The sequence below is a fragment of the Fundulus heteroclitus genome, chromosome 15 (assembly GCF_011125445.2).
Source record: "Fundulus heteroclitus isolate FHET01 chromosome 15, MU-UCD_Fhet_4.1, whole genome shotgun sequence".
NCBI lineage: Eukaryota > Metazoa > Chordata > Actinopteri > Cyprinodontiformes > Fundulidae > Fundulus > Fundulus heteroclitus.
Genome location: NC_046375.1, coordinates 17,734,836 through 17,756,989, shown reverse-complemented (window position 1 = coordinate 17,756,989; position 22,154 = coordinate 17,734,836). Strand labels below are relative to the sequence as shown.

At 43.6% G+C, this 22,154-nt stretch overlaps 1 protein-coding gene across 15 annotated transcripts in view; it reads right to left on the bottom strand.

Moving 5' to 3' along the window:
• Positions 1-22,154, bottom strand: part of epb41l2 (erythrocyte membrane protein band 4.1 like 2) — a 60,848-nt gene that overhangs the window by 26,411 nt on the left and 12,283 nt on the right. For 13 of the 15 annotated variants that reach the window (XM_012879034.3, XM_012879024.3, XM_021324766.2 and 10 more), the window contains exons 2-10: positions 14,947-15,179; positions 14,661-14,849; positions 13,002-13,259; positions 9,366-9,470; positions 9,225-9,267; positions 4,250-4,325; positions 1,692-1,788; positions 1,418-1,542; positions 1,141-1,228 (exon numbers count right to left, since the gene is read on the bottom strand). In XM_012879034.3, the coding sequence (XP_012734488.2) occupies positions 1,141-1,228; positions 1,418-1,542; positions 1,692-1,788; positions 4,250-4,325; positions 9,225-9,267; positions 9,366-9,470; positions 13,002-13,259; positions 14,661-14,849; positions 14,947-15,165 (1,200 nt within the window). In that variant the 5' untranslated portion in view covers positions 15,166-15,179. Of the gene's footprint in view, positions 1-1,140; positions 1,229-1,417; positions 1,543-1,691; positions 1,789-4,249; positions 4,326-9,224; positions 9,268-9,365; positions 9,471-13,001; positions 13,260-14,660; positions 14,850-14,946; positions 15,180-19,330; positions 19,535-22,154 lie in introns of those variants that run through there. The other 2 variants (XM_036147569.1, XM_036147568.1) reach the window with 2 other exon arrangements.

Here is a 22,154-nt window from a genome sequence, read left to right as displayed (position 1 = left end):
AGGACTAAAAAAAGTGCAGTAGCCATCTTTCAGCCCGCTGACAAGCAGGGCGGGGTTACAGGTGCAGGACAGGGAGTGCTGTGCGATCCTATGCTCACTTCAACCAATGAAAACTCCCCGTCACCCCGGCGCTTGCTCTGTCATCTCAGTAAAAGGCGTAGAAACCACGGGTGAGATAGGGAACGCTAACGTTTTTGAGCCAGAACCTTTGTTAACACTGACGCGGGTCCCAAGCAAAAGACGAAGACGTGCGGTAAAATAAAAATCCAGCAATGACCCAGAATTATCATAAAACTCTTCACAAATTCTGCTTATATTTATCACACAAACACAACCTTGCGTTGCTGTAAGGCAGACTTAATAGCAGCGGTGTGCGCCTGGCGGAAAATAAATTTACACCAAAAGCTTGGAAACGTTTCGAGACGTGCATCACACGGCATATAAATACCATAATCTAAAAAAACTGAGCTCCAGCACACCTTTCCGTAACACTTTGCTTTACTTTCAGGAAAAAAGATCCAGAGTCGCCTTTGAAGAGGTTTAAGATGACTCTTTTACAGGCTTTGGATAAATAAAACTAGAAAACATTGAACAAAAAAGAACCCTGTATGTCACACCTTTGCAATTTCCAGAACAATTAATTTTATGTGATGCACAGAACAGACAGTCAGCAACTAAAGCGCTCCGCAGAACCAGTCCTTCCACTGTTGGTACTCTCTGCTGGACAGAAGTGGAGCATGTCCTTAAAGGGGACTCGCCTCACTCTAAATCTAACCGTCCCGTCCCTCGTCCTGCTCTAACCTTATTTGAACTGCTCTATCTTTTCTCCGTCACTATCAGGCATCCTGGCTTTCTATTTCCAGACTCTCTTATTCTCCCGTGGATTTTCTGGCTTGCCCCAAAAGAGCCCAGAAAAAATGCGCCCTGTCGGCCGACGGTCCGCTGTCCCGGCGAGGAGAGTGGCTGCTCCCATGGAAATGGCCTCCCCGGGTGTTTGTACAGCTGACACACACACACACACGCGGATTCAAACGCACGAGCACACCGGCACGCTCGGCCCAGATCAAAGGAGCCGGGCTAATCCCCAGATGTCAACAACAATGGAGAGGAAGAGGAGAGGAGGCGTTCATTTATTCATACCTTAGCATGGTGCAGGTCCACTCCGTACATGGAGAGCTTCTTGGCGTTTTCTAGAAACTGGATGTCCGCCTGTGCTGGTGTCATCCCCCTAAAAAACAGGAAGATTTACCAACATGGCATAAAACGTGGTAATAACTGATTTACGACATAAAAGCCAATCCAGTCAGACTCCCAGCTGAACTAACACACATATCAAACTACGAGTGAAACCCAGACCCAGAGCTGTCCACCACGGCTGCCTGGGGATTTCGCTCACATGACCCCCGTCCTCTCTGACCTGTGGGATTTGTGCAGTTCAAGGATCTTCTCCTCCATCTCTTTGTTCTGATTGGGTGCAAACGTCAGCTGACTGATGAAGTCCAAAGGACGAGGCTGGTCGGGTTCGTAGTCGCCGAATTCGGCCTGGAAAACGATTTAAAAAACAAAGATCTGCTACTGGAACGGTCCCAGGGCTAAAACGTGCTCTAAGACAACACGCTTAAAGATGCACGGCCTCAGAAACACAAGGCGCTGCATTCAGAAACAAACGTTAGCGGACGTTTCGTCTCTACCTGCAACGTGTATGACCCCAGCAGAGCGTGAGTGACGAAGGAGCAAGGCAGCCGGCCAGAAGAGACATCCTCCCGCAGCTGCAGACACAAAAGGTACCTAAAAACGATAAGGTGAAAAAAAAAAAAAAAAACTCAAAACAGAGTCCAAACAGGAAGCAGGTATGGATTAAATGCCTTTGTTTGAGCCGTCTCAGCAGGGCCGTTTTCTTTTTCTAGTCCTATAGCTGGTAAAGCACTTAACTGGAGAACAACAGGACTTCCTCTAGTGCTTCACCCTAAATTGTAAAGATTTCTACGAAGGTCTACAAAGCATTGACTCGGGGGAAGGAGAGGACTGAACACAAACCCATGTCAAACTTTTCAGATCTTTATTTGGAAAGATTTGGAAAACCATGCACACTTTTCTTCCACTTCTACATCATTCACTACTTTATGTTGGTTGATCCCATCAAATTCTAGTAAAACCTCATACATCTCAAGGGTGTAACGTGACAAATTGTCATAAAGTACCAGGGCTATGAATACTCTGTATATAACAGGGACCAGCCCAGTCTCCATCAATCCCTGTGAGGGATGGAAACACCTTTATGAGCTGGAAAATCTGCCTCCGATACTGCTGGCATGGAGGCTTAACGCCCATTTGTTGAGTAGCAACAACCGATGTTAATTGGGGCATAATGATGACTTGACACAATACAGTACATTCTTCTTTTATAATTAGACAAATAAACTGTTTAATAAAACAGACAGGCCATATGGAAACAGGAAAGACAACCTGGAAACAGACTTCATTAGAGTCGAGGTAGGAAACACACCTAGGATAGATTAGGAGACTGAATTGTCAGTTTAAATCTGTCCTTACTCTTAATTAGCTGGTAGCTTCAGATCGCTTTGCCTTCATCACACGTCTGAGTTTGTGTGGCTGTACTTTCACCTGGCCATGTTTAACTTGCAGCTCTACCAAGCGTTGTGCGGTCTCAGAGCATATTGTTTTGGCGTTAGCGACCCCCCCCCCCCCCCCCAAATCTTCAATGGGTCCTGTTCACTTTCCCTGGCTCTGCTGCATGACTCATCTTCAGCCAGAGTGGGTAGTTGTTTTCAGCAAATCTGGACAACAAAGAGCCTGACACAAAACAGCAGGCCACAGCGGCTGAATGCCATAGATAGTTTATCGGAAAAAAGAGTTCTGGCAGAGAAAAGAAACAGCACTGGACCACAAGTAGATATTGTGATGGTATTTCTTTGGGTGGCAAGAAGAAAGAGTCACCCAATGAATGCAAATATCACCCTGGGTCTGCTGGTAAGTGGGACCGGTCGGCTTCACGGCTGGAGGTCCAGATGAAAACGGATTGTTTGGAAATGCCATTAATCAAAGTCGTAATGTTACTAGGTAGTGGTATGTACGCTAATCTCCGCTAAAATAAACTTTTATTCCCTGGACAAGTTCCTGAAACCCGCAGAGAACCTTCAAAGGTATCATTTCACAGCCTTGGTTTGTAATGATCAAGACTGTTTGGATGCATGAATGAATTATAATATTCTGTAAAGCGAGGACATTTCTGCTTGTTTAGATCTCAGTAAGCTTTAGAAATGAACACTTTCTCTTCTTCTCCTGCTAAGAATACTTCAGCACTTGTTGGTGACCTTGAGGAAGTAACACCTTTGGCTAGGAACTCTCCCTCTCTCCCTCTTTCTCTCTCTCCCTCTCTCCCCCTCTTTTTGATTTTGGGAAAAACTTATTTTTCCTAATGGCACCTCCAGTACTTAGGAACAAAGAACAAAAAAAAAAGAAAGAGGGTTAGAGATGATGGCACCAGGAACAAAAACCCAAAGTGTTTCAGATACATAAAACAGCCGTCTGATCCAGAAGCCCTCTTGACCCGTTTTATGATTAAAGCTGTTTTTTGGCGTCAGATCTCAAAGGCCTTCCTCCCTTTGTACTCACCTTATGCTTGACTTCATAAAACCTTTAACAAAAGGTATAACTTTACATAATGATGAATACTGAACATTCATTCTGTCCCTTTGGACTCCATAACTGACTAGTTTCTATATAATCATTCAGTTTTAACTGAGGTGTCAATATCTGACAATTTAACTTCTATCACTCTCATTCTTTACCATAAAGCTTAGAGCTTACTGATAAAGTCAATAATTACTCTTTACACAGATCTCCATACCAATGAGAAAACCCATTAGATCTGATAAGACTGTTGAGATGTTTGACGCATGAACAATATTTAAGGTAGGTTATCATTTCCTGCCAGTAAAATCAAGTCTCCAAAGTTAAGTGCATGGACCGTGTCACAGTGAGAAAGATTTGTTTTACTTTTGTTTTCATTCGTCAGCCCAGGAATTACTCTGCGCCGCCTACAGCAGACAACCTCTGGTTCCTGCTGTCCTCTTCCACACGTTGCTGATTTCCAGTTTCTTGTTTTCGTGAGTTTGCATCAACTTCGGATGCCATCAAAAATAAGGTGTGAAAACTTCCTGTTGTTCGTTTTCAATTCACGAGAACGCCGCTGCAAAAATCGGAGAGCATGTGCGTGCGTGCGTACCTGGTGATGTCCTCCGTGAGTTGTGATGGGTCGGGAGGGTAAAACTTGACGCTGAATGCAAAATGCCAGTTGTTACCTGAAGAAGAAAATATTCATATTTAGAGCAATTTACACCCCAGTAAAACAAGAAAAGAGACTTGAATATATAGAGAACAGAAGGTATGGCACGTATGAGGAATGAATGAGAGAAAACAAGTAGGAAAGCAGGTGAAATGAAGCAAAACGCTGCAGGACAGCTGTTGCGCAACATGATCACACACTGAAAGTGTTGCGTAACAACCCCCGGCTTCACTAAAGAATCAAAACAGAGCTGTCATCACTTTCAATACGACGGCCAACGTCTTCAGCAGCCAGCCTTCATTTAGCACCTTGCGTTACGTTCTGCTCCGGCTCCAGCCAGAGACCCCGGCTGTCAGGGCCTCTCACCCCGTCCGTTGAGCTCGGTTCCACCCGACCAAAATGATGTAATGCACATCACATCATCGTCATCTGGCTATTTTGCTCTTAGAAAACCCCGACATCAGAGTGAAAACCAACACGAGGAAAAGATGCGTCACACTGGGTGAAAACCTCTTTAGATTCAGGCTTGGGAGAGCTTTTAGATTTCTTACAGCTGTGTTATCTGTTTGATAAATGTGGCCTATCGATTAGTATTTAAAAAGGTAAGGTGAAAATAAAAATGCATATAACTTAAAAAAAAAAAAAGAAACTTAGCTGCACTGCAAAAATAGAACTAAAAACAAGAAAATATTTCTTGAAATTAGAGTATTTTTCTTTGATTTGAGCAGGTAAATAAGATTATTCACCAATGGAATAAGATTTTTGCACTTAAAATAGGGAACAATTCGTCTCCATCATCTTATTTTAAGTGCAGTATATCTAATTATCTTATTTCAGGGGTAAAAATACTTCCCATTGGCAAATAATCTTATTTACCTGGTCAAATCAAGGAGAAATACATTCATTTAAAGAAGATTTTACTTATTTATAGTTCTCTTTTTGCAGTGTGGCAACATTGAATGAAAAGTGTTTGCAGCATTTAAAGTTCATATAACCTTATTAAGAGCAAACAGGCTTAAATCGGAGGCAGCCAGACTTTCTGAAAACGTTTTCACACTGAGCTAATGTCCGGCTGCCTCCGATTTAAACCTGATTGCTACTGCGGTGACCCGGACAACTAAGAATTTGCCCAGGCAACTTTATTAATGTTCACATTTCGGTTAGGGTGAAATGTTAAATTCGTAAAAATGGCTTCATGTGTTTTAATTTTTTTGTTTTTTTTAGCTAGCAATAAATCTGTACCGTCCACACAATGTGGAAAAAATGAAGGCCCTATGTCTTCTTTCCAGAGTGACTGTAGACCAGAGAGATGCTTTGGCAGCAACAACCAAATATCAGCATTTTAATGTCTCTCTTACATCCCTTTGGCTGGAAATGATGCAGACCTGCCTATAGATGTCCCTGCTTATCCTCATTACAGGGGCTAAACAACACAAGACGAAAGCATCCAGTGAGGCATGTAGACCTGTCGGAGATAGTTTGATGAAGGAGCGAAGCTGACCACCGTGGTTAAATATTAACAACAACACACACAGCTGAGGCCTACGACTGGCCTAGATCCAGGCCTGCTCCCTCTTCGCATGCCCTCCAGTTAGCTTCAGCCCAACGTTAATAGAGGAATGCTGTTGGTTTCTGTCAAAACACACACCCTTTACTCTTCCTGCATGGCTGACTGTTTCATTGTGGGGTCTAGAAAACAACTTAAGATGTTTTACTTTTAACTTTTGCTGCCAAATCTGTCATTTGGAGAATTGGAGGTTTTATAAAGTTTACATATCGAAGGCTACAACCTCTAATCTAAATAGACTGCAGAGCAGATATGACAAGTGTCATAAAAAAATGTAAATAAAAAAAAATAATAATAATAATAATTTACCATATTTTTTGGACTATAAGGCACACTTAAAATCCTTAATTTTTCTCAGAAATGTATGGTATAATCCAGAGCACCTTATATATGATATAGGTGGGTTCGGCAAAGATCTTCTACATCAGTACAGCAGCAGGACGGTGTAAATTCCTCTTGTTGTGGTAAACTTTTGTACTCCATCGTGATACACTGAAATCGGGGACATTTCTGTGGACAGCTTTTGCTGGGGACAGGTCCTCCAAAACGGGGACTTTCCCCAGAAATCGAGGACATCTGGTAACCCTACCGGAGGGGCGGAGTGATATTATACACTTGGGAGGAATATGTAATGCACCTTTTAATCCGGTTCGTTTTATGGTCCAAAAAAAATACGGTAGTCCCCAGGACTGTGTGTAAAAACACACCACAGAGTGCCCACATACCCAAATACTAATACTGGTGATGCCTTGTTTAAAAACCCACGCTGACATTTTAACATCAACTCTGAAGAAAAGGTCACCTTTATAAAATCGCAAACAAACATGCACAAACAAAGGATCTTCAGCACAAAAAAAAACATTTAACATCCATAGGATATTGCTTAAAGTGCCTTTTTCAAACAAAATGTTGACATTTGTTCCCGTTCTAACCACAAACTTTCATGTAAGTTGATGTGATTTTGTGTGGAAGACCAAAACAAATGAGTAAATACATGTTAAGTGGAGGGGAAAAAATCATACTAATAGCTTTTACAAGTCTAACATTTTTACAAATACAAATCTGAAAAGTGTGGCGTGCATTTGCAATCATCCCTCTTTACTCTAACGCCCCTAAATCCACGGCAACAGCGTCCTCTAGAGTCTAGAGGACACAAACTAATCTGATGCTCTGAAGGTTTTAGCAGCATCAGGACAACATAAAAACTGTCAGAAAATTAAGTTGTTGGGAAGTTTACGGAAGGTTTAGGTTGTAAAAAAAAGCAAAAAAACAAAAACATTTGAAGCATTAAAGCATTTGTGCCATCGCGGTTGGACTATTGTAGCCTGTTCACTTGTCTGAACAAAACAGTCCTGGCTCGGATGCAGCTAGTGGAAAATTCTGCAGCAAGGATGTTGACAGCATCAAGCAGAAGAGCGCACACAACTCCTATCCTCAGAGCTCTACACTGGCTTCCCGTTGTACACTGAGTACATTTTAACATTTTGGTACTGACCTTTAAAGTCCTGCATGGACAGGCTCCCTCTTATATCTGTGACTTGATTCAGCCTCAACCTTCTGCTGGCAGTCTGAGATCTTCTGAACAGAACCTGCTCATGGCCCCTCAAACCCACTTTGTGACTCCTGCCTGAGAAGTTGCTATATAAATAAACTTTACTTAAACATCTCAAATGTCACAAATGTGAACTGCAAACGTACCAAAGCCTGGTCATCCGTTTAAACAGGCTGGCCGGGCAAAAGGAGCAGCGTATAGTAACTGTGTCCAGCTGTCCAGCTGTGAACTCGGCCCTGCAGACCTAGATCCAAAGGCCTGCTAATAACCTAATTAGATGATTCATGTGAGCCCAAGCAGACGCACGTCTAAAAGCTGCAGAACACGGACCCTCAAGGACCAAGGACCCCTGGCTTTGATCAAATCACATTTAAGTCAAAGTCCATCCAGTCTGACTGAGCTTCAGCTATTTTGCACAGTAAAAATGGGCATAAATGTCTCTAGAAGACGGCTCACATTGCAGAAACTCACGGTTCTACAACATCCGAACCTGAATCTGTTTTATTGGCCAAGACTGTTTTTCAAAAGCTCGGAGTGCAAGCAACACATTTCTAACTTTTTCAATATCTAAGACTTGAAAGGCCAACATGACTAAAACTTTCCTATAAGCCCTGGAGCAAATCACAGGCAGCAGCTTTAAAATTATCAGTCCATTTTGTTTTGCATCAGAGTCGACGGCCGCTCTCAGGATGACGGGAGTTTAGAGAAGAATGGTGTCGACCCTGTGATTTGCGTGGCCCTGTGCCTGCAAATACACAAGCTGTGAGCATGCACTGTGTAACCCCTACTACTCTGTAAACATTCACTCACTCTATACACAAATGAGCGTATAGAGTGAGATGCATAGCACTTATCTAGGCATTCAGGCTCTGCAACGCTCACACGAGGAGCCTGGAATGAACCACGAACGTTCTGCACACGCCCAAACTCTGCAGCCTCACGTATCCGACTGCCAATTAACAAAACGTAAACTTTCTGGGGCCTAAATCACACGGTTTTACTGTCAAGTTAGAGTTTTGTTTTAACTGTTATGGCAACCATAAGAAGCAAGGTATGAACGGCACAAACGACAAATTATACGGTTTCTGTCTTTGACTAGAGGTCCGGTTTCTTCAGCTTTTTTTTTTATATACAGAAGAAAGGAAAGTTAACAGGAACACAGAGGTTTAAACCAATATTTTAATAAAAAATAAAACACATGCAACTCAGGAACTGACTGACTGTAGCAAATCTAGGTCCCAATAACATGTTTTTACGCTTTACCAAACAAGGAAGACATTTTCACGCGCTGACGCAAATTTTCCCACAGTAACCGTCATGCTCTGTGCATAGAAAACCAAACAAGGCTTCGTTAAGCTGGCAGCTGCAGACCCCCCCCCCCAGTAGGTGCCGACACCCTAAACAGGTGAAACGCCACACTTCATATCTCGTTTAAAATCTTAACAACGGGCACTGAAAAGGTCTATAAATAATGAAGCGGAGTGATGACACCCTGGTAAACTCTTTAACGCCGCACCGCTGCTGTCATCTGCTCTCCGGTGTCTCCGCTCTTTTGTTTAGCCGGTTGGTTCGTCTGCCGGCGGGAGGATAATTCATGAAATAAATATCAATGTCTTAATCAAGCCATCTGGCCAAGTCCACTGCTGCTTTATTTTTCAGTCAAATAGACGCGTGGACCCTTTGGATGGACGGACAGGCGGACGGGTGGGAGGATCGGGTGGACGCATGGGTGCAATGAATTGGTGCAGGGGAGGGATGGAAAGAGCCAAAAGAATGATCTGAAAAGGTGAACTTACTGCGGATTTGTCTCTTAATTTCCTTCGTGGGGTCCAACCAACACTGGAAAGCCACAGAAGGAGGAACAAGAGCACAGGGACAGTCAGAATCCATCCTGAGATCATTCGTCTTTAAACCTACAACTCAAGGAGCACGCGCACCTTCTCATCATGGCTGTCCTTGTACGTCAGGCCAAAGTAGTCCTTCTCCAACAGGTTTAGGTGCTCGCACACCTTGAAGAATAAGTACTGCCCCTTAGCTCGTTTCTGCAGAGACACAAAAGGAATAAAATAAAAGTCATGACAAAACGTCTCCTAAAAACGGTTTCCAACATACTTTGGAGACTTGGAAAATGTTGCAGTGAGAAAACATAAATTGTTAGTAGTACATCTCTGTTTTGGTTATTCCCCGCTTTCTAGTGGTTTCATAAGCAAATACCAGCCTTGGCCGTAAAAACCCCTCCACGCTCGGCTGGGACGGTGACATTTTACAATCATCTGTGAATGCATGTGCCCGAAACACACAGCGGCCCCCTTCACACAGACAGAAGGTCAGAGAGAGGAGGGCGGAGGAGACGAAGGGGCAGGCGGTCACAAAGAACAAAGTAATTATATAAGGTCAAATTCTTCTGCTTTTAGGGGATTCGGCCGAGCCAGACTCCCGACACTGGTGGCCAGACAGCGAGGTGGAAGGAAGGGGCTGAAAGAATTCATTTTTCTTTTTGTCGTGGGACAGCTGGAAACGTGGGTGTTTTTTTTTCTCCCCATAAACTTGGTCAAAGTCTCAAGGCGAGAAAAAAATGCCACATTTTAGACATTCTGCCTCAAGGCAAGCGGCTACTGCAGACTTTTGTTGACTCTGATAACGTTTTCGGTCCCCTTTTGTGCCAATTTCATTGTCATGTATAAAAACAAGACTTTATGAATTTAGTGTGAATATATTTCATAATGGTCAGGCTTTACACTGCAAAAACTAAACTAAAAATAAGTCAAATTTTCTTGAAATTAGTGTATTTGTCCTTGATTTGAGCACGTAAATAAGATGGTTTGCCAATGGAATGAGATATTTTGCATTTAAAATAGGAACAACTCATCTCTATCATCTCATTTCAAGTGCAGTATGTCTAATTAGACATAGATGACATCAAGGCTCTCCTCTCCGAAACCTGTTAGTTAGTCCAGACGATTTCCGTTCTTGGAACAACACCAGTGATGCGAGAGTGTAAATCTGTGGCATTGTCTGTGTTGGAGGTCCGCTGGTCAGAACAGAAAAATCTAATCTCTGGAATGCATTGTGCATCTTTCCATCCTGCCATCCTAGCTATGCCAGCATGTGGAGGGAGAGATAGATGGATGTGTGTGTGTGTTTCGCTACAGGACAATAGCAGTTAGTTGCAGTATCAGCGTTATCTGTTGTGACACAAAGCAGCCTCTGTTCAAACAACCGTAGACTCTCACAGGCGGGCTAGCCGGCCGTTGGCACACTGTAGATCAGGGAGCAGGTTGGACACGGCTCATTTCCATACGCAGGGTTGTAAACGCTAAACGGTAAACCCCCCCCAGGATTTGCTCCATGTTCTGTTCAAGGGTACTCGAGGCAGAAAAAGCAGACATGGAAGACCCAAGTGGATCAGCGCAGTGGCTATTTTGGGATGCTTCCCGCTGGATGGGGGCAAGTGTGGGAATGCGATGGGCTGTAGGGCTAAAAATGTCCGCGCTGTGTGGGAAACATTTTCTAACATAATTAACTGAAATGATGAAAACAATTTAGCTTTAAAAAAAAAAAAAACGGCAGTTAAAAGAATAGTTTAGATTTTTATTTTTAAACGGGGTTCTGGTAAGCAGTTCTTAGTAGTCATTAACATACCTTGTACCATGGTCTGGGTGAATACTCGATTCTGATTGGGTGCAGGGTGTCCGTTAAAAAGTGATTTAGGACACCTATAGAAAAAGTTTGGCTCAAATAGCTGACTGGTCTAAATAAAAAAAAAAAACATTTAAGTATTAATAATTGGTTTAATATTTATTTTATTTCATAAGTGACCATGGTAAAAGCGGGAAAATGCCCGTCGAGGTTTCCATTATCAGAAATTAATGGACTTTTTGCAGAAGCAACCGTCCGTCATTTTAGTCTCACACAACAACTCAAAGACATCATATTAGTGTTAACTTCAGTCAACGGGAAATTTTAGCTTTTTTATCACTGGGTCCTATTTTTTGTTTCGTTTTGTTGAAGTTTCCTTAAACTTACTGAATCACAAATCTGTTGATGCAATAAACATCATCAGATTTGGCCAGTTGTGTCTCATCATTCTGCAGACAGAAGTCCGAGCCACCTTACGGGTTTAATAAATCTTTGGAACTTGCTGCTCTGGGGTTGGATGTTTGTTTGTTTTTTAATTCATATTAGAATAAGAAGATCAGTAAAAGAGGGGGAAAAAAAAAAAACGTAGGAATGCGTGGTATTCTTTGTTTGTTGATACAGAGTGTAAGACACTGACATCCCAGCAGGACAGAGTCTAAAGTTGTGTCCTCATATTCTACCCATGGCACAATACACTTAATGTGCCACAGTTTAAATCTAGAGTGCAGACGTTTCCAATCTGCTGATACAGCGTTTGGCGCACGGTTGTGAATTTGCAGTGTTTGGGTTGTTTTATAGGGGTGAAACCGGTTCCATTAAAAAGGCCGGTCTGAATACTGTTAGTCTGCATGCAAACTTCCCTCTTTGTGTAACCTATGCAAATTCAGCAGGTTAGGTGACTGACTACATAAAATTACCTCATGTACTGCAAAAATGGAGCAAAAAGTAAGTGAAGTTTTCTTGAAATCAGTGTATTTTTCCTTGATTGGAGCAGGTAAATAAGACTATTTGCCAATGCAATAAGATTTTTGCACTAACAATAGGAACAATTCATCTTGATCATCTTATTTCAAGTGCAGGATATCTAATTATCTTATTTTAGGGGTAATAATACTCATTCCATTGGCAAATAGTCTTATTTAGCTCCTCAAATCAAGGAAAATACATTCATTTCAAGAATTTTTTACTTACTTTTAGTTCCCTTTTTGCAGTGTGAACCCCACGTCAGAAAAATGTAACCATCTCTCAATAAAGAAACGGTTTTAGCGACCGTGCCTTGTAAAAGCATTTATACCCCGTGAACTCTTTCACATTTTGTCACGTCACAACCACAAACCTCAATGCATTTAATTGGGATTTCAAACGATAGACAGACCCAAACATAGTTGTGTCTATTTACTCTAAGGTGAGTTTCCACTACAGTCCCAGACCTGCTGAAGAACAAGTTTACTCCTAGGACTGCGTATCGCTTCAGCTTCAAACGTCTGGCCATCACCTATAACCGTTTTCCTCGTCCTTTACTGAAGAATTGCAACGAGGTGTGAAAATCTTTGACGTCAGTCTGTAGGAAGATGGAACTGGAGGGGTGGGTGTGAGGCACGTGCCCATTGGGGAGCAACAGATGGGGAAACTAATCTGGTGAGACCCCCTAATCTGCTCAACGTTTATGTTTGCGTCACCAGACAAGCCCCCCAGCTGCTCGGTCTGCTTTGCACTTAAATTACATCCTAAACAATGTGAGCAGGTGGTACCGCCACCATGGCTGTGCTTTTGAGTCAGGAAGTTAAATACCCCCGGAGCGTTTTTCCTACAAAGACACACAGCAGATCTGATCCCATTAGTGATTACATCATAGACACAACGGCACTCACGTGTAGCCTCTCAGCTTCACAAGGCTGCCTTTTATTTATGTGTGAATTTCATCGACGTCTTACCTCCACCTCGCAGGTGAAGTCAGTCCCATCCAGGAGGGTGACGCGACACACCACCACCTTCATCTTGTTCTTCCTCACCAGCCGAAGGGGAGACTGGAAAATTGAAGTCTGGCTTTCTCCTCCGTCGGCTTCAGCCTCCACGTGTCCTTGGCGCTCTTTCTCCTTTTGCTCCTCCTCTGCTCCTTCTGCCTCAGCAGCCTCTTTGGTCGTCTCTTCACTTTTAGCTGTGGCGTCTTCCACCTTCTCTTCCCTGGCCGGCTGCAAGGAAAAAAGCGAGGAACATCGTTGCCGATACGTCTAAATGAGATCAGATTTCGTCGTTGTTGAACACAAACCTGAACCACCCGAGTACGAGGAACCCCGTTTTTCCCCCCTTTAATGCTCCTTGTGTAATCTCCTTTCCAATTTGATGCTGTTTAAATAGAAGCAGGCGTTTCCTTTGGCCCCATGACTAAAAGCTTGATGTCAATGGGTGGGTCCGTTTGGCATAAGGTTATCAGAGGATGCAAGAACACATGTATGCACGCTGGAGAACACTTTCAATTCTTTCTGTCTGTCTGTCTAGGCAAAATTTACAGAGGATAATAATGAATATCCATGTTTATCAAGGATATTTTTAAGGTTCTTTAACGCTTAAAAAAAAAAAAACCTAGCCCTTTTTTCCCCCCATAGAGGTCCTCTCTCTGAAATACTCCCGCGACATAAAAAAAGCCTCATTGTAAAAAGAACAAGAACACAAACATGATGTCGTAAGGCAATAAAAGCTGGATTCCTCATGTATAATTTGCTCAGGCAAAGCGCGTTTTAACCTTTTCCTGCTCAGATTTGCCGCTAACATACCTGCACATGGAGCAGGCTTTTTATACGCCACCGCTACGGTAAACCAAAGTGCTAGGGGCGAGTTGATAGCCATTTTTTACACATCCAGTTTCTTAATACCACATTACTTGGTTACTTAAATAACTAAATAATACTAATATAAACTAATAATCACAACTGCTAAATGCCCAACAACTTAGTGCACTCTAACAGGAAGTTCACTAATGCTCCTCTGACTGGTCAGTGAGGGTAAAGGCCACTGCAGCTCCTCCAGAGTCACCGTGGTTAATTCTCTGATAAATGCTCTGCTTGTCTAGCCTGTCAGCTGAAGTGGACGCCACGTCTTGATAGGTTTGCATTTATTTTTTATTTTTTTCTAACCCTTCAGTGAGTTTCCTCAAAACGTTATTGCTGACGTTGCTGTTCTCTACAGAACCGCTGGGTTTCTACTGGTATTACATGACACACAGATGCACTCTAACAATTGGGGAAAATCTGAAGGCAACGGGGCTGAAGTCTTTTTTTCAAGGGTATCAGAGGGAAAGCAAGCCACACTTCCTAGATTTTTATTTTGACCCCATTTTCCTAAATGATACAGAACATTGATTTTATTTCACAATTCTGCACTATTTTTTGTTGGTCTGTCATGTAAAATCCTATTAAAAACACAAAATAAATATATAAATGCTAAATAAATGTGAAAATATTCAACAGTGATCATTGACGCCATACCTTTTGAACTGTGAATACTCTGTATGGCTGCATTTGTGAAAGACTTTTAGTTTAAAGGGCAACTTTTAAAGCTGTGTGTTATGAAAAGCACTTAATTCACATCTTTACCTCAGTTTCTGCGCTGGCGGTGGAGTCGGATTCAGCTGCTGTTGCTTCCTTGGCTTCCTCCGACTTCACTTCCTCTTTCTCTTCCACTTCCTCGGCGTGACCGTTCACCTCCGGGGCAGGCTCCTCCTCTCCCTCCGTCGCCTTGCTGACGGGTTCTCCTGCCGGTGGGACCTCCTTCGTAGGAGATGTCTAAACGGGCAGAAGGTGACCGTCGTTACAACGCGTCTGGCTTTAAAAAGGGACAGATAAACAGCTACTTAGCAGAACAACAGCAGTAGACGCTTACCTGGCTTTGAGACTTCTGCTTCTTAAACCACGTCGGCAGGTACCGGGTTATCCCTTTGCCTTCCTTTCCCTCCTTCTCCTTCCCCTTTTCCTTCTCCTCTCCCTCGACGTTGGCCACTTCCTGGCCTTCTTGCTCGGCCGTCTCCGACTGGTCCGGCTGAGCAGACGTTTCCTCCGCTTTCTCCTTCACCTCTGTCTCAGAGCCCGCTTCTGTTGTCATGGTAACGGGTCAATCTGTATAAAGAAAAGGAGGCGAGTGACGAAGCAAAGTCGGTCATGACGAAATGATTTCAGGCCCCGTGTTTTTGCGACTTCTATACAGAGGGCGCGGGGAAGGTAAGTGAAGGCACGTCGCACGCTGAACACGATGCAAATATTTGCTTTACACAAACAAGAGCTGGAAGCAAACGGACTCGTTAGTTTATGACATCATAGAGAGAGAGAGAGAGAGAGAGACTTTCATCTGGGTCAGTGGCCATTTAAACCCAGATAAACAGAGCGGACTCCTCCATTGTTAAAATATGAGTCCCAGCAGCTTCGTCCTGCAGCTTCGTCCTGCAGCTGCGCTCGGCTTTCGCAAACTCTTCAACCCAAATTGCTTCCGGCGGCGCGGTCTGCACACAGCCTTTTAACGACGACGGACACTTTGGAGCAGCGGGGCGCTAATCTGCTGATGGCGCTTCTTGCAGAGAAGTTAAGCGGCCCTGGATGTGAGAATCAGCAACCGAACACTTTTATTAAAGGGTTTTCAAGTAAAAACCTGTTATTCCAATGCCTTTCATCCTTTAATTTCCTATATTAACATCTGAAACGGTCTTTGACTTTCATTTTTTGCGCCCTGACATGTTAAATGAAAGAGGACGGGCACACACAAACATCCACAGTGCAGAGGGAGAGGTGGGAGGACAGGAGTAAAAATAGACCGGGTCTTCTTACGCATGATTGGCTAATGAGGTAGAGCTGGGAGGAGAGATGGATGGGGAAAGGTGTAACTCTGGTGGGTGGGGGGGAGAGCAATAAACTGGTTGACTGGAGGACATAACAAGGAGATGAAACGCGCTCTGCTTAAGAGGTAACCCCAGTCCACTAAAACATCCCATCTAAGACACATGGCTGGTAATATTTTAGCTTTTCTCTACTGAAAAAACATTTGCAAAGGGATTCTTTAGTTTTTCCTCAGAGCGGTTCAGCAATCAGTCAATTCAAAAGGAGGAAAGAAGTCATAAATTATTATATTAGTATGACATATCAAAGAGAGGACCTGAAGGTGCTTGTGGATCTGGGGAACTGAGCTACGCGTGCTCCACAGCTTTGATCCCGTTTCAGAGGATTCGTCACGAGCCTCGTCACGGTTGATGTTTTAAATGCTAAATGGACTGAATTAATGCAGCGCGTTTCTAGTCGCCCTGACCGCTCAAAGCGCTTTACACTATAGCCACATTCACCCAATCGCTCTCACTAATGTGTACAATGTACACATTCACAGACCCCGCCTCTCGCCCACTGACAGCTGGAGATAGGTACCAGCACCCCTCACAACCACAACAGGGATAAACGTGTTAGAAGATGGATGGATGGATGGATGGATGGATGGATGGATGGATGGATGGATGGATGGATGGATGGATGGATGGATACAGCATTATGTGTTTCTGGATAGAAAAAGTAGTAATAACTGGGAGAAAAGAAGAGTCTATATTGGTGCAGCTTTTATTACCAGGTGAAATGGAGATAATAAGGCAGCAGGGATTCAAAATGGATGCGGGGGATTCAGATTTTCTGCTGGACGGATAAGTTAATTCAATATAACAGCGAAATAAATGTTAGAAACAGGGCAGTGTAGAGCAGCAATTACTCTGTCCTCCCGGCAGAAACGGCTAGTTTGTTCGTCTTGTTTCTCTCTCAGGTTGTATGTGTGTTTGAGGAGAAATATCAGCCGGCTCACGGTGTCTGTAGCAGCGCGAGTGGGTCTCTTTAAAGCTCCCGTTTATGGTCGCTTATTTTAGAGCCCGAATAAGCGACTTCACGTTCAGGAACGACACCAAAAAAAAAATGCGACTTTAGAAAAAAAACAGGCCTAAAGTCCCCGTATAATAAGTGGACTTGGCAACGGAGCCAAAAGCTATTTCACCCAATGACCGTAGACCTTAGCAGTAGCTTGGTACCAAATACACGGAGGACATATTTGTTGATATTGTCACACTACGCGGCTTCTGTAGTAGTAATTAGACGCTAAACGGCGAAGTCGTTTGTAATTCATTTAGCACCTCACTAGATGGTGCGCCAGTCTTACACACTGAGGCTTTAACAGGCCTTATAGTAACTTTCCTTTGAAAGAACATCAGCATGGTGAGTCTTCAGGTTAAGAGTTGTGGTAGTTTTCCATCTAATTTGTGTCTACATTTACCGCCATCTCTCTCTACAATGCATTTGGTTTTCGGATGGCTCGTATTTAAACTATTTCCGTAGATCCTTTCATAATTTCCGACCACCAAGCTCATTTGTAGAGCGTCCCGTGGCCGTCATGGTCCATCAATGGATTGATAAACTCAGCGTGGGGGGTGGGTGTGACCAAACAAAGATAGGATGGAGCAGCATTGCTGCTACTGACTGACCGTTTACATGAACAATAGGCATTTTGATCGTCTAACAGACCACCCACTAACATTTTCACCTAATCTCATCAACGAAAATTCCCACACATCTCGTCATGTTTAGTAATCAGTGAGCCATGTTTAGCTTGTCATCGCCTCCTTATTGTCACGAAAAAAAGGCGCGTCAACAAAATAATTTTGTCGTCGTTGACGAAAACAACTGCTTTACAGCTCCACCAGGTTTTCTTCCAGACCTGCTCTGAAGTCAGCGCCATCGGCTTTCTCGCGGACTCCGACTGGCTATGTGGTCCCTGCTGGAGAAAAGCTTCCCCACACCATGACGCTGCCACCACCGTGTATTCGCGGTGGGGAATATGTGCTCGCATAGTGTAGCTCACTGAATGTAGGCCAAAACGTTTAGGTGACGAGTAAAGATGGTTGAACAAGAATGCTGATGACAGTTGGCAGATTTTCTTAGTAGGAAATTGTGAAAAACCACAGACAAATTTTCCTTCCACTGTATACTATGTAATTATTATTTGTTGGGCTATAAAGTGGTGGTTATAACAATCAATGGTCCAATAAGAAATATTGAAATGGTCCGAGTGGTATGAAAAGTCCTGCAGGGCATTGTACACCTACTTTAGGGTCTCTGTATAAAACAGTGAACAGTGTCAGTGTCGGTGATCTAAAAGGCCTCATTTAGGAGCGGATGTTTTAGTTCTGAACGCTGCTGCTGACTACAGAGGTGGTGGCTGGAAGGCCAGAGACCACAGCCCTGGTCCATCAGCACACATGAAGTTACAGTAAACTCCAGTAAATATCAATAGACAGAGATCCAGATAGATAACACTACATGGATTTTGGTTCTTTAAAACACATATTCTACTACAAACAACCTGCCGTTCCTTCTCAGAGACGGCGCTCGTCTTCACCATAGCTCCCAGTAGCTTTATCCAGAGATGGCACCTAAGTGGAGCTCCGTCACGGCGACTTAGGCCTGCTTTAAACTCGCCCTCTTTCTCTACAGCTATTTAACAGCGGGAACCTTGTTCTAGCGCTCTCACAACACTCTCTCTCTCTCTTTTTCCCACCACTTTCTCTTCATTGCTCTTTTCTTCTCAGCTCAGGAAGACTCTCCCTCTCTCTCTCTCTTCCAAGCTCTCCAATTTACATTATCTCCCTCTAAACTCCTCTCTCTCTCTCGTCTTCCAATAACACATATAAGCCAGAGGAGCCCATTAGTCTACCCTCACAGCATCAAGTGTTTCTGAGCTACAGCTGTAACAGATGGTTTACATGCAGGCTAAAACACCGAGCTAACGTCCTGCGTTTCTTGTTTCATTAAAAAAGGCAACTTCCAATTCGTCTCAATTGATGAGGTTGAAGGCAGCAGGTTGTCCACATGGGAAAAAGTCAGAGCAGAGGGGCGGACGGGCGGCAGAGAAACCCCAGCGTCGGGCTTTTGATTGGACATTCCTCGGCTTTCTCTGCATTTACCTCTGTCTCTCGCTTGGCATATCTCAACTGATTTAATCATTACCAGAGGCACGGAGGGTGGCTGGCTAATTGCCGTTTTCTGCATGTAATATGATGCCCGTTACAGTCATTTGCTTTCCAAAACTACCACAGGGGGGGAGAGATAATTACCAACGGGTGAAAATTTCAACTCGTTCTTAACTGCTGTGGGATGCTGATCACACTGCCGCCGCACACTTTCCACCTCTCCGTGTTAGTTCCTGCTTCCTAAAGCAATGGACGGATGCGTGGTTACACGAGCTGATTACCTACCCAAGCCTTACCTAGCGTTGTTTGTGTTTCTCTCCTCAGTTCCCTTCCTTCTCACCTACGGTTTCCTTCTGAAAAGCTCTCTCTGCCTTTTATTGTCCTTTTCGGCCTCTCTTTCACACGCCACCGACTAGCGAAGAGCCTGCCCTACTAACTGTCATTGCCGTTTTCGCTCCTCCATCCCTCAGAGCTCCCCCCCCTCAGGACCACCGCTCAGAGAAATGAGGACAGAAAGCGGGAGAGAAACTCAGAGGCTGGGGGGGGAGGCGGAGTCGAAGAGGAGATGACACTGAGAGACGGAAAGTGGGAGACAAAAACGCAAGAAGAAATAACAGCACATCCCTACTAATAGACGACTAATAGACGACGCTCAACATGGGAATTAGACTTCCTGGACTCTGTTTTCATGCCACCCCCCCTTTCATTTCCCTAACACTTTCATTGCTCTCGTTTGGAGCATTTATGAGTATCTTTGAAGCAGAGTTATGACTGCATAATTTTGGGATTGCAGCTGCATGTTGCTTTGTAGGGTTCACAGAGAGTCCCACCCAGAGAGTAAACCCGAGAGAGAGAGAGAAAGCACCACCCGTTTGTTTTCCAGCTCTGTCAGAATATCCATAGGATGAGGAAAGCAACGTTTACCCAGATCGGAGATGACTGGATTATTTTCCGCATTCATAAAATGTATCTTTACGCCTCAAACATGGGAGACAAACAGCCTGACACACAACAGCTTTGGGATTAGGAAGCGTAAACCAGGGGGGATAAAACAGAAGACATTATAATAAAAGGAAAGAAAAGCTGTAATACTCTTGGTTTTAATGCCCCCAAACCTTTTCTTTTATATGTTGTAATGAAGACAGCAGAGCTGTCAAGGTGATACAGGAGCACATCCGACCCACCCACCCTATTCTATAGGGCGTAGCAGGGCAAGGGTGGAGGAACAGGTTTCTATGGTGAGGGCATTCATCGGCTACAACAATAAATCCCCATGGAGACGAGAGATTACAGCGGCACATATAAATATCACTGGAAGAGGGACTTGCCGACAATAGGCAATATTACCGTGGCGAACCCTTTTCAAAGCTACACGAACTGTTTATTGTGGACCTATCAGAGCTGGAACGCTCCCCCCGTTCACCGCGCCGTGAAGAAAACAGTGCTCGGTTTAATCCCATCTATGAAAGGGGATTCTGCCATTGCAATAGCAGTGAATTTATCCCTAAATGATGACGGCAATTAAACTCATTTAAGCGTTGCAGAGACAGTTTCTTCCTCCAGGCTGCTGAGCACTTAACAGCCAGAGTACCCAGATCGATACCATGCATTGGTGCATTAATACAACCATGTGTCCCTCTTTGTTTGAGAGAGAGAGTGAAAGAGAGATAGATAGATACACATTTTAACAGATTTCTGAGCAAATTGCACCAGAACTTTATTCATATATAAAGGTGCAATGGATTATAAGGCGCACCGTCAATTTTTGACAAGATTTGAGGAGTTTAAGTGCACCTTATAGTCCAAAAAAAATACGGTATCTACACATACATATATGTCGTGTATCATCTAGGATGAGCCTATTCGATACGATTCTCGATATAGCTCAGCTTGATTTGATTTGACTCCAATATCGATATTTATTACTTTCAAATGAATGCTTAAACTCCTTCAATCAACAAAACCAGCCAAATCTTATATTTATTGAACACTGATATATTAACTGGAAAATAAAGTGCATTTGGTTCAATGCATTTAATGTATCACAGAAACCAAAAATGTGCCCAAATGTCTGATTTTAGGGACGAAGGCGCTTCTGAAATCCTGTCGGCCAACTCGCAAATTCGTCTCACCTGCATCTTCTCGCGGTGAACAGTAATGGTGCGTTGTTATAACGCCCCCTAGGGGTTAGGAGGTATATCGATTTTTATGCGCCTTCACTGAAATCTCACGAGAATACTTGGAATTGGGAAGTACCAACTGCACCAGGCCCCGGCATACAATCATGCAATCGATCCAAGGCATTATGGTTGCAAAAATAAGCCACATGTATGCAAAGCGAAGTCCTTTTTCAAAATGCCCGTGCGACAACAAGCAGCAAGATGGCATGTCGACTGACAGCTGGCGGTATGATGTGTTTACGCTCTCATTGGTGCAGGTCATGTCACTTTCAGGCTTACAGTTCAGTTAATAATGGCTGCGCTCGAGGATTGCTTCTAGTCTGGTATTGCAAATGTTTTTTTTTTTTTGGGGGGGGGGTTTCCCAGGAGGTTATTATGTAGCAGGTGACAATTATGAATGCATTCATTTGTGAAACTACATGAAAATGTTTGCATACATTTGTTGTACTTTAAATCTCATCAAATTAAATCATTAAAGTGGATTAGCACTTCAAATTTTAACTAAGTAGGATAAGTAGGTAAACAAAGTTTGGAGGGTGTTTTCAGGACATCAAACTGGGATTGCGCCTCCAAAGTCAGATTCTTTGTTTGAACATCTCACCTCTGTAAAGTTGTCTCTCATAAATTTTCACAGAGTACAACCTAAAAAAACAACAACAAAGAATTGGAAAAAGGCGGGCCCTCGTCCAGCTGAATCTAATGAAGTCATAATCAACTCCAGCAGACCGCAGAGGGGACGTCCAAATCGCTGGACGTTGAGGCAACAGGCCGCCGCTTTCCAAAACGTTGCATCAGCGGCCGACGGCCACCCCAGGCACAGTTGCGAAAAATAAGCGCGCATGGAAACCGATTCTGCGCTGTTCTCTTTGCATGATCTCTCCATCTGTCACGCAACGGCGCGGAGAGATCTGCACCAACAGGAGCAGATG